The 12,002-nt window shown below is 42.8% G+C and overlaps 2 protein-coding genes across 3 annotated transcripts in view; one reads left to right on the top strand and one right to left on the bottom strand.

Annotated features, from left to right (window-relative positions):
* The first annotated feature begins 1,454 nt into the window (after positions 1-1,454).
* On the top strand, positions 1,455-10,359 carry LOC118413970 (ras-related and estrogen-regulated growth inhibitor-like). Of its 2 annotated transcripts, none has more exons than XM_035817662.1 (5): positions 1,455-1,607; positions 6,560-6,819; positions 8,084-8,140; positions 9,157-9,239; positions 9,437-10,359. In XM_035817662.1, exons 2-5 carry the CDS (start codon positions 6,732-6,734, stop codon positions 9,845-9,847), a joined length of 639 nt encoding a protein of 212 aa, XP_035673555.1. In that variant the 5' UTR covers positions 1,455-1,607; positions 6,560-6,731; the 3' UTR covers positions 9,848-10,359. The 2 variants fall into 2 exon arrangements, with proteins under 2 accessions (XP_035673555.1, XP_035673553.1); XM_035817660.1 differs by lacking the exon at positions 1,455-1,607 and adding an exon at positions 4,650-5,003.
* A 181-nt stretch (positions 10,360-10,540) lies between these two features.
* The window catches only part of LOC118413562, a 9,035-nt gene continuing 7,573 nt past the window's right edge, over positions 10,541-12,002 (bottom strand). The window contains exon 7 of the mRNA XM_035817086.1: positions 10,541-11,593. Within this exon, the coding sequence (XP_035672979.1) occupies positions 10,541-11,593 (1,053 nt within the window). The remainder of the gene's footprint in view (positions 11,594-12,002) is intronic.

Genomic DNA, 12,002 nt, shown 5'->3' with positions numbered 1-12,002 from the left:
TTTTTTGTTTTCCCCGCAAATATGTCGGTACGGCCATTAGCCTTTACTTGACAACTTGTGCATTTTTCTATGACCGGTTTAACATAGAAAAAGTATCAATTATCATTAACTTTCTAGTACATACAAAGCTTTAGTTTTCAACGAAAATAGCATTGATGATAAGTACACATGTATGAATAAGTTATGTGTGTTTTTGTCGTCCGAAGGATGCCCCATTTAAGTCATAACCTTGCATTGACCAAACGTTCCCTTTTGACAAACGAGCGGTCAGTGCATTAAAACCTAGGTATGGTAAACAGTGCGGACAGATTAATGTAACAAGATTGATGGGTCAGACTGCCCCACAGAAAGGCTAGTCAGTAACGTGTTCTGTAAGTAACGGACGATGGGCACGGTGCTGAAATGTGGATGGACGTGGGGTGGAAAAGTTCGCCATGTTGTTTATTGACTCAACACTAATTTGTTTATTGATGACGCCCTGTAGATAAGGCAGGTGTAAACAGAATCCACACATCTATTTTCCTTGGAGATTTGACACGTGGTTGGCTTAGCATTCCCTTTCAAATAGCATGGGGTGGAAAAGTTCGCCATGTTGTTTATTGACTCAACACTAATTTGTTTATTGATGACGCCCTGTAGATAAGGCAGGTGTAAACAGAATCCACACATCTATTTTCCTTGGAGATTTGACACGTGGTTGGCTTAGCATTCCCTTTCAAATAGCATAATTTGGTCTTAACATATGTACAATAAGAAACCACAAGCTTAGGCAGAGACGAACAAAATTGTTTCTGATTAAAAACTTGTTGCAAGATCAGAATTGTTTCCCTTTCAGCCATACGTTTCTATGATCTATCAACTTATATTTCATTCTTACAGTCGATTATCCATTCAATTCTTGCCTTTTTCTATATCGTTTTCTTGCGGAACGTCTACTTTGAAACTCAAGTGGCCTGGCGGATACACCTCTTCAAGTGTCACATACTCACCAACGACACATCAACTGAACGGAACCTGTGATACCTCAAACCACGTCTAACACAAACAACGCGCTATATCAGAGCCTAACCGTCCTTCCTAACAGTCATTTTTAGCACCAAGCCAATTTTAAAACAAGCCAAAAATGCCAAGATAAAAACATGTGTTCTCTGTCAGGTACATCTCTTCCTCCGCCCTTACGACCCATCATGTAATACACACCCGTTTGTCTATTTCAGGCTCGGAATTGTGTACATTTCTGCAGCAGGTGTTTGTATATTTACATACATCGTCCGTTCTGAGTGATTAGGTTACCTTTCTGCTGACACGGGCAGGCAGCTGAGCACAAAGGAGAGACACCCGTCTACAAGCAGGTAAGAGATGGGCTCTAATGAGGAAGCGTGCCGGCGATTGGCTTGTGGACTGACCTCTGACCTCCCATTGGCTGATTGAGGTCGTATAAGTCATGACGCGTGGGTAGAAATACACGCGACACATCCGCACCCTTCACTCTTGGATGATATCGTAAGGCAGTTTACTTGGAGAAAAGAACTCCTTGCTCTGAGCTCGTGAATTTCTGAATAAGAAGAGACGGCATCAGAGCGTTGGCAAACAACAGGTGCTTTAAGGTGAGCAATGTTACCTGTGTTGCAACTTTCACCTCTACAAATATAATGTTATGATGAAAAAAAAAGGAGATAATATCTTTGCTATTTGTGACAAACATATGTAAAACTCTTGCCTTCATGTACTGTTAGAAAGAAGTGGTGCCGTTTCTAGGACAAGACGAGCAGGCAGAATGTATTGTATGTCTTGGCCGTTCCGGTCCTTGAAGAGTCGTTTCCTCGCAAATTCGCTTGTCTATGTTGTGGGTTTTGGTTTACACAGACTTCCGTTCGTGTCTTGGGAAGAAGTAACAAAGGAACGAGTTTGCGAACATTTTATCAGAATACTGTAAAGAACACTTACACTTTGGGTCGGATTTTGAGACAGTCGAAACCAATACTAACTTGTCTTTTGACGTAAAGGGGCGATTTAGACGATTACTAGTTGTCTCACTATTTCATCGGACACTTAACTATACACAAACGCATGTGCAGGTGCGGCCTCTGTGTCTGTCCTAAAACAGAGCCTAGCCCCACCATGCCACCCATGCAGCTCCGTATGAGTTATTGGGCTCTACGTGTTCATCTACAGAGAGCTAGTGTGAAGAGCAAAGTCCACCTGACCCGAACATAACAGATCAACCCGAATCCCTGCGAAGTCTTTTTATCTTCTACTGAAGTCAAACAAACACAGAGATGGATCTAGGTAAATGCCTGCCTTTGTGCTAGAAAAACCTGAAACCGGTTACCGACTTTCGGCTTAACAAAGATGTCAAGTGGTGTCATCAGGAAGCTTAGGTAAAGTAGTAGATTGGTCGGATAGCGGTACTCCAGCCCATATCGTATACATCGTCGCCTCAGAACGGGTCCATGCACCCACTACATCACTTCAACCAAATGGTAAACCATTACTAATTTTGTCTCTCGTTCTCATAAAAGTATGGAAATGAAAAAAAAGATTGTAAGAAAGCTGATGTGAAGGCTTAAACGTCAGTCGATGTATAGAAAGGAAGAAAACTTATGCCAACAGATTCAGGAACGTTAACATACATGGATTTTTTTAAGGCAAGATTTATGGAAGGAATCCCGGCGTCATAGATTGAATTCGAAGAGCATGCACATTTCGTTTGGGGCGCCGATCATATATATATGGCTGTAGACCTGCCCTACGTTAACTGATTCACGTTTTGTTTGGTAGGTAATTAATTTGTCAGTGTTGACACAACCCCCTTCAACCGGGCAGTTAGTTTATTTGCATCGAGCCTGAGTTGACATGTTTTATGTGCGTGTAAATGCAGACTCTGTTTTCGTTACGCCCATCAGAGGTCGTGGTCATGAAAGTAGCGGGGCGGTGTGAAACTGTTAGAGAGCTGATATTTGCGTGATAAGGTAGGCTCGTCTGTTGTCGATCTGTGATAGCTCGTCTCGGCATTATTGGAAAAATAAGTCAACCCAATTTAAAACCTACCAAATTGCCTGTCAATGTCATGCAGAAATGACCTTTCTGTTGCCGCCTATCTCTCCCTTTCTTGATCTTCAGTTTAATTGATTGATGCTTTGTTTTATATTACTACGCTAATGCTCATTAAGAAGGGTGCGATATCCATGAAGAACTATATATAGTTTGAAGTGTTTTCCATCGGGAAATGACAGTCAACGTGAGCGTGCTCTAAATCTGAAGTACAGGCACAAGTGCTAGTCTTTTATAGGCTATAAGATAGTTGACACCACTGTAATGAAATGCTAACGGAATGACATAACAAAACAGGGGAGGGCTGGCATAGGGCTATGAGAAAAGGGAAAGAGAGAGACGGATGTCTGTCTGTAATTTTTTAATATTAGAATTTCCTGTTTACGCCTTGACATTTTTCTGAGTTAATCATGTTTTCTCGTAACTTTTAGGGTTCAAAGTTTCTGTGATTTGAAACATATTTCATTGTGTTCTGTTTCTTTGAAAGTAAATTGTAAGCAAACCATCATTACTTATATCCACGGCAGCTCTACGTCTAGTGCGATTTCATTCTACAAAGTATATAGCCCCTGATGAATGTATCCATTTCCAAAAGTCACAGCACAGTGAGCGTTTTGTAGTATCTGTAGCTTCCAGATTGCGTCCAATTTCTAACGACCGGGTTTCCACCTTTACTGGAACCGGATTTGTAACAATGGCAATGAATGACGACAATTTTAGATCGTTTTTCCAAGGAACCTTCACTTTCTACCCCATGTCCTTTCTCGGAGAACTCTACTCTATAGCTACTCTACTCTTTTCTGACCAGTAGACAGTCATCCATTAATCATACTCGCCCAGACCCCCCAGAAAGCTGTCCGTAAACCAGTCGTCACATTCCACCGTATCCTACACGAACTATGATTATCAATCTTTATGATATTGACACCAATAGCGTAGGACAACATGGCTATATCTAGGTCGTGTTTTCTTAAGCTAGAAAAGTCTGCAGAGCATGAGAATCGTGAAAGCAGAGTTCCATTATTATACTCGGTAGTCGCGAAGATGAAATATTTGGCATGAACATCGGGGAGAGATTCTAACCACGTTAAGATCTTACAATTATAGCAATCTGATAAACAGATTCAGAGCACTAGAACTTGAAACTGCAGGGTACAGGTGGCGGTAACAAATATGTGATTCAGTTACTAGGTCATAATTGTATTTTTTAATTTAAAGAACGATAATGTATACACATTAATAACAGCATAGTTATGGCCCCAATGTATATCCCTACTCGGTAACTATCGGAGCGCGCTTCACCTGTATCATTACCAGCAAAGGCATCCTCATGTAGTGATTTATAGCCAGTATAGTTAGTTCCCTTAGAAACAGAACATGAGGTACCCATAGAAATGCCAGTGAACATTGAACGCCGTTATTTCTGGAGTCTGTGATCATCTACCAATGTAGCAACATATTTCTTCTATTGTTTTGTTTCTCATTTCGTGTTGTAACTGGTACAAAGTGTTGCTTACGTTTGTGAAAGTCAACTGTATTTTACACGGCTGTCTAACCTACCTTCTATTCCTCATAACGATATCCATTGACATACTTTTCCTGTTCAGTTAGCAACTTGAGAGAAATGTGGACCACGGTATAACACAACGTACCGTCCCTGCATTAAAGCACGAAAAACCCCTAAAAGTTTAACGACAGGCGAGAAATTGTGAAGTGTCCACAGTGGGTCAGATAGCATCCTCTTAACACGCCACTGTCAAGCGCCGGGGTCGTATAGCACTGTTTGTACAGGGCTGTGTTTCTGCCCCGGCCCGCCCTGCTGCTCACAGCACTCCCCAGTGTGCAGTACTCCACTCCAAACCTTACCAGCCGTACCTGTCTTCTAGTGAATGGCGCTGTGTACTTCTGCTTGGTGATTGAAGCAATCCCAAGTTCCAAGAAAGAGTGCGGTAAGTTAGTCTGGCTGTACACCTGTGCCCTGAATAGTTCTGTCGTTGTTAGCTCTGGGGCATTGCCCGCGCAGTGGTGCCTTACCCGTGCCGCTTCAGAAGGCTTCAGCCGGAAGCCAGGTTCTCTGATGTGCACACATGAGTGCCCTAGATGCTTCTACTGATCGAACCGTTCCTCTGTGCTTGTTGTCTTTCTGAGTTTCTGAAAACAAATTTGAGTTCTCTCTGCAGAATCTGTCGCATAGTTTTGTCATTTATGAACAGTCCGATTTGTGCCAACCTGATGACTAAACAACGTTTAGAGGCCACGAGATCTAAGAAAGCGTGGGGAAGAACGATTGTTTTCTTGTGGGATTTATACGCTACTACGAAGATACAAAAGAGTTATAGGGCCTTCGGATTTCTAGAAAATGTTTTTTAATTTTATGGTGGGTTTCTGAGTTAGGTACAAGTAAGATTTATCACTTTTGTTATCAGTTACACCTTACCCTTAGGGTTGGAGATTTACACACGTGGCAAGAGTACCTCCTCCCCCATTCCACCCCTTCAGTCACATTTATAGTCTTCCCCGCTAAGTCCCAACTACACTATTTGTCTTTGTCTGTGGTCTTACAGAGAGAGGCATAGTCTATATTAGATGTCCAATGTACGGATCGTTCAGCTTTGTCTAACTTAAAGATGATGTACCTGATCCATATCTCACACTTGCACACAGGCAGGGATTCTTTATGTTACTGAACAGAAGGAAGTATATGTTATTAATGTCACTTCTCGAACTCACGGTGATATTTTTGGCACATTTCACGGGTGATTTCAAAGGCTTGACTGCCCGCTCTCGGTTAGGTTTCAGAACCCACACACGGAGGAATCTTCAAGTTCAACTTGTATTTTTACTCGCAGACATGAGGTTGTTGACAAAAGAGTTTCTTGTGTCAACAGCATCATTCAATAGACCGTCTTGTAAATCTAGCCTGAACGAAAAGTGGGGAATGGGTCACAGAAATTTTCCATGGAAGACTGCAGTGGGAAAAGCTAACTCTCCAAACAGAGGAAGTCGCCATCCAGACCTCTTGGCAGGCTTAAACAAATTGTAGAATTTGGCTAAAATAGGGAGAATATTCTATTAGAGGGCTTGTCGGTTATTGAAACAAATATTTCTGCACAAAAGGTTGCTAATAAATACTCTAGCGAGTTCTGCTTTATTTCTAGCAGCCAAAGGGGTCTGTTATAACGTTAGAGACAACATTTCCTGCGACTTGGAGCTTGACACACAAACCAATTGATATTTCCCTCTATAGTACATGGATACAAAGATCCTTCATAGCAAGGGCATTTTAGTAAGAGGAGAATATTGCAAGATTATCAATTTAAATTACTATTACTTGAAGGGGCCCGGGTCCTTTCAAATTCATCAATATACATTGATCTCGTGATCGGAAAGATCTAAGGAGTTGCTCAAGAAGGGTCGAATTCCAAACATAGCATTTATTTTGAAGTGGTACCAAGAATATGAAAAATGCTCTCCAATAACGTAAATATTGTTCCATTCTATACAGGTGATGTATCAGCTGTCACGGATGACAACCACTTTCAACAATAGAGGTCTTCGCCAGCATTCCAAGACAATGGAGTAATATCAAATAACCTTCAGTTTGCTTCCGAGGACTAAAAGACAGCATCTTGGAGACATTTGGAACATTTTGTCGTCTTCTTCCCAACCCGTGAATTATGAACAATCATCAGCGCTCGGCATCTGGCGCTAAAACCCCGGATGTGAAGCTGGTGGTCATGGGAAGGATGGGCGTCGGTAAATCAGGTGGGACAAATTTTGTTGTTCTTATTGTTTACTTGGTTTAGTAACAGGCGTTAGACTCAGGCGTTCATGCTGTGCAGCACTTTAATACATACATAGCATAATACATACACATTGACGCATGACATGATGTATAATCTGGACAGGCTCATGCACTATCAGGCCAGTTTAGAACACTCAAGACCACTTTACTTTTACGCTTTTCAGTCACGGTTATGGTGCTTTTTTAGTCCTTAAAGGATCTTCAAAAATGCTTCTTTATCACCATATTTGGTCATGGTCGACATCTACGACGTCAAATTTAAGGTCAGTATCCTGTAGTTAGAAGTTGGAACACCACGCGTGTGATGTCATGGTGTGGTGAGACGAGATAACAGATATGCCTCACGTCGTAAAACACATTCCAGGGCTGCTTCTAATTTTGCTCTAATTCAAGATTACTGGGAATATACATATATGGTAAACGTTTATCAGATAACCTGTGAGTAACCTTTTTATGAAAGAAAATATCTCAATTTAGTGGATTCGAGGATGGCGTAATATTTCAAAGGCGGCGAAGTTTGTTCTCGCTCTTTTTAGGCGAAACGACTGAAAGGTTTAAAATTTATTCCATAGATTTTGTAAATAGGTGTACCCTGTCTATTAAAATATGCCTGGGGGCTTTGTAAAAATCTGCAATGCCTTCCTTAGCGGCAACATCAAAGAGGCACGAAAGGACAAGTTACATCCGTTCTCTACAGCAGGACTTAAACTATCCGTCGTTTTCACCTATGACGTAAAGACCAGCCCCGGTAGATTTACCACTGTTATCACAGGGAAACGTTACACCCGCCACGTTTGCGGAGATTCTGCCGGTCAAACAGGACAGGCCGTGTCTACAGGACATTGTTTATCTCAGCACCGAACATCTGGACGGCTGGACAGACATGTGTGCCTCACAATGGGAAACACTGTAAATCGCTCGATGTGTCTGTCAGTGCACGGAGGATATGGGGAAAGGGGGCATCTGGTCACTAGGCTAGCTGTTTTTGAAGGGAAAAACAAATCTGAGACTGACTGTGCTCCGTGCGATCTGGGTGCTCAGAGAACCTACAATGTATCTATCTAGATGCTGGCAAACTTTCATCTGGACTAGAATGATCTAGTATGTTTCAGTTTAACTTCGTGGGCAACGAAATTATTATTACCCGATTTCTTATCGTCATTGCTTGCCCATGTGTATTGTATACTGCATGTGTTTCAGTAACTTTTTTCCTTCCATGCCCAGCCCTGGTGGTGCGCTATCTAACACGGAGGTTCATCTGGGAGTATGACCCCACTCTGGGTAAGTTAACGCCCCCTCCCACCTTCAAGGTGACATTGGCATCATAAACTAAGATAATTACCTATCTTCAAGTACATGGCGTGCTCACCAGTGGCATATATATGACCCCTATGTTTGATATGTGACAGGATATTGCCTCCCTCGTCAAGTACAAAACAAACATTGAGACTTGACATTTTGACCTTGACCGGTACGCTGGCTGAGAAGCCATGACTCAAATGACAGTAAAACTAACGTTACATTGCAAACGCTAAGCCATATCACTTCTGCATTTCCTAGTCTCGATTCTAATCATACCAGAGCTGGAATATCACGTCACTACTCCGCTGACGTTGCAGACTTGCTTTTGATATGCCTTCAAAGTTATATCAATCTAAAGATCTACATGTAGGTGAGGGGGCATATGCTTCGTTAGCCCACGCTGAACCAGGGGCAGTGGAGTCAACTTTGAAGTAAAAATAGCTTCTTGTTCGGCAGACGGCCAATTCTCCACGGTATAACTTCACCTATTATAAACCCACGAACGCCCACCACCCAGTTTAATGTTTGTTTTAAGGCTTTACCGGCTGAACTGTGGGACACGTCAGGGATTTGGGTTCGTTACCAGCTGACGGGTCTACAAGGGTGTTGTAACTCTGCGCACGCGTGTAATATAAACGAGGCTAATTCTCCGACCGACCACCCAGTGTTAACGTTGTGTGGACGGTACATGTATACAAGAACTGTCAGAGAATACAGATCCATTGATAAGTGCCTTTTGACCATGCCGCCCCTGCACATCTGTACGTGTATACTAGTACATTGTACATTTCAGTATAAACTGAAGCTGGAGGCTGGCGACATCTAGCGATCTTGCTTCGTTTTGCACTCACTCAGCAATCTTTCAGTACAAGTGAATGTCTTTGAATAGTATCGTTTACAGAATACCACTAAGAAACGCATATTCAAGCTTTTTAATTTGTCTCTCTATTTTCTTATGTTGTAATACTTTTTAATCCATTTTTTTTCCTTTTCAGAATTTTCATACAAGCACCAAACGCTGGTTGACGATGACGTCGTCTCCATGGAGATCTTGGACACGGCAGGCCAGCTGTATGGGGTGAGAATTTCAACTTTTCTGTTAGGATGCCTGTAGCAAGTATTTCATGTGATTGGAAACTTCGGGGAAGATTATATCGTCTTTTAAACTGTTCTTGGTAGGAGTACGAAAGATAGCAGGGGCGTGGCAGTCCAGCGTAGAAATTACTTGTTATTGTGTTGTCCTTAGAATTCCTAAATTTTCCAATATACCTTCAGGATAATCGCCGACAGTGGGAGGGTCACGTGAGATGGGGTGACGGCTTCCTATTGGTCTACAGCGTGACTGACAAGCAGAGCTTCCATGACGTCGGCAGGATGAAAGAGTTTCTGGACGAAGCCAAGAAACCTCGCAACGTCACCGCGGTCATACTGGCCAACAAAATGGACCTAAAGCACGAGAGATGTATTTCCACGGACGAGGGAGAAAAACTAGCACAAGAGTTGTCCTGTGGATATTTTGAAGGTTCTGCGTTGCTAGGTGATGGCGTCATCTCGGAAGCTATTGAAGAACTGTGTCGGGAAGTGCGCAGGCGCAAAATGATGGAGAACAGAACGCGCAGGCGCAGCTCGTCCCAAATGGCCAAGCAAGTGTTCAGCAGAGTTCTGACGAAAATATATAACAGTTAGAAAAGCAGTAGAAAAGCTTATGTATATATGCCTATTCTGGCTAGGTCTAGTCTAACTTTTCAAAACTTTTAAAACGCCGGCGCCATGTCATTAGATTTAAGCCAGTTATTTTTTCTCTTGGGCGTTAAGCAACGTTTCAATCTGTATCATAAGATAGTATAATCACTGTAAACTCTGGCGTCATTACTTGGAAACTGGAATCGATAGAACTTTGCCTGTGCCTGTCAACGTAGTCCTAATGCTAAGAAGATTTTGTAAGTACAAGAAACCTATTGTTGCCGTAACTACTGTAAATATAAATGTTGTCATTTGAGAAATTAATGAGCTGTAACAGCCACATGTATAATAGCTTCATTATCTTGAAAAGTTGCCTACTATTACTAGCGTGTACCGAGGCATGACATTTTCCGTTATGTTAAATAGCTACAATATACTATCGATCTAACTGAAGCTATTGTAAGTAGTAAGTGTCCAGTATTTCTTCCAGATACATTTTAAAGAGTTAAAACTGACAAATGTGGCGTTATGATTGTGAACGTCTTTTATTGCTGTACAAAAGAAAAACATAGATTCAGAAAATGTAATAGTCATTGGTGATAGTCGTCGGAAACACCAATATACTGTATTGTTGTAACAGTTCAAGGCAGTGTTATTATGGTACATCAGCTATCCTGTCCACCTGAGGTCATGTTTTTAGCTGTCAAATTTGAACTCTAGTAACCCCACATATCTGTTTACGTTCTTGTCAAATTTTCCCAGGAGCAAAAGGGAAGTGTCCGATTCCCTAGGTACGTAGCTGCCCGTCCACGTTCCCGACTGGTCTTTGCTCATGTCTGTCACGGAGTCGGGACTCTTCAAAACTACGTCATCTGCATCCGGGACATCGACTCTAAAAGTCACCTCCTTGTCACGTGACAAGACACCCGCCAATGGCTCGTACAGGCAACATCCGGGTCCCCACATCCGCCCAATGATTTGGGGAAACGTCCTGCAGCCGGTCTCCAAGGGATGCAAGCATCTCATGAAGAATGTTGCTACGAGGGGAAGGTCATCATGAGAAGGCGGAAATGTCGTGCCGTAGATCTCCAGACAGTAGTCTCCCGCTTTTGGAAAACAAGTCGTTACGGTTGCCTTGTGGCGTATCGTTTCGCAAAAGGCGAAGTCGTCCATGTTCTCTCTGGTTTCACCCGCACAGTGGAATAAATGGTGACGTAGTAGTAGCGGCTGCGTCATGGCGAGACTTACGTTGTATTTGCCCGACCTGCTGATGACGTAAGGGCGTTGTGGAACGTCCAATGCCAAGCCAAGGTCAGAGAAAGTGGAGTATACGGGACCCCAACTGTTGTTATGACGAGGGAAAGGTTTGCAGTCTTCCTTTGCCGCATCACAGCTGATGCAGTAGTTCACAACGTTTCGTTGTCGTCCCTGAGTGTCTTTTGCAAATAACTGCAAGGCGTATTCGCCTACCTGAGGTAGATGTAGCAAAAGAACGGTTTTGTCACCTAATGCCTGCGCCAGAGTGTACTGGTTGAATTTCTCAATGCCATTCTTGGTTTCTAGAGTCAGCGAGTACATAATCTGCTTCTGATGAGGGTTTTCGAGCTGTACCTCAACCTCGCCATTGTCAGACGTCAAGAAGTAGGACGCGTTTTCATTTTCGATAAGCCCCAAATCGGAGAAGTAGGGTTGCCTTGTGCCGAATTGGGCATCTTGGACGACAGGGAATGATTTGATGCCATTTGGTTCCTTCTCACACACAATGACATATGAATATACAAGTTTCAAAGTGCCATCATTGGGGTCTTTTGCAAATATGATAAGACCGTACTTTCCTATTGCTGGAGTTCTTACATAAAACGAAATTCTATGCTTTGTGACAGAGTGTGCGACGAAGTTTTCTAGTCCTTTTTCGTCGAACTCTGCAGTGTACAGTCTGTGTCTGAATTCAAGATGGCGGTTGGTTTGAAAGGTCAGTACAACTTGACCTTGGGACCTAACGACTGCGCGTGCGTGTGACACGGGGAAAATCCCGCTGGTAGCCAGTACTTTGCCAGGACCCCATGTCCCTGAGTTTTCTGGAAAAGGTACGGCGTTGTCCTTCTGTGTGTCGGAAACGATCATGTACTGACACACTTTCGGACCATCGTCACCCGTC

This window comes from Branchiostoma floridae, chromosome 4 (genome assembly GCF_000003815.2).
Source record: "Branchiostoma floridae strain S238N-H82 chromosome 4, Bfl_VNyyK, whole genome shotgun sequence".
NCBI classification, from domain to species: Eukaryota; Metazoa; Chordata; class Leptocardii; order Amphioxiformes; family Branchiostomatidae; genus Branchiostoma; species Branchiostoma floridae.
The sequence above is the reverse complement of the archived record's forward strand: the minus strand, read 5'-3'. Positions and strand labels throughout refer to the sequence as shown.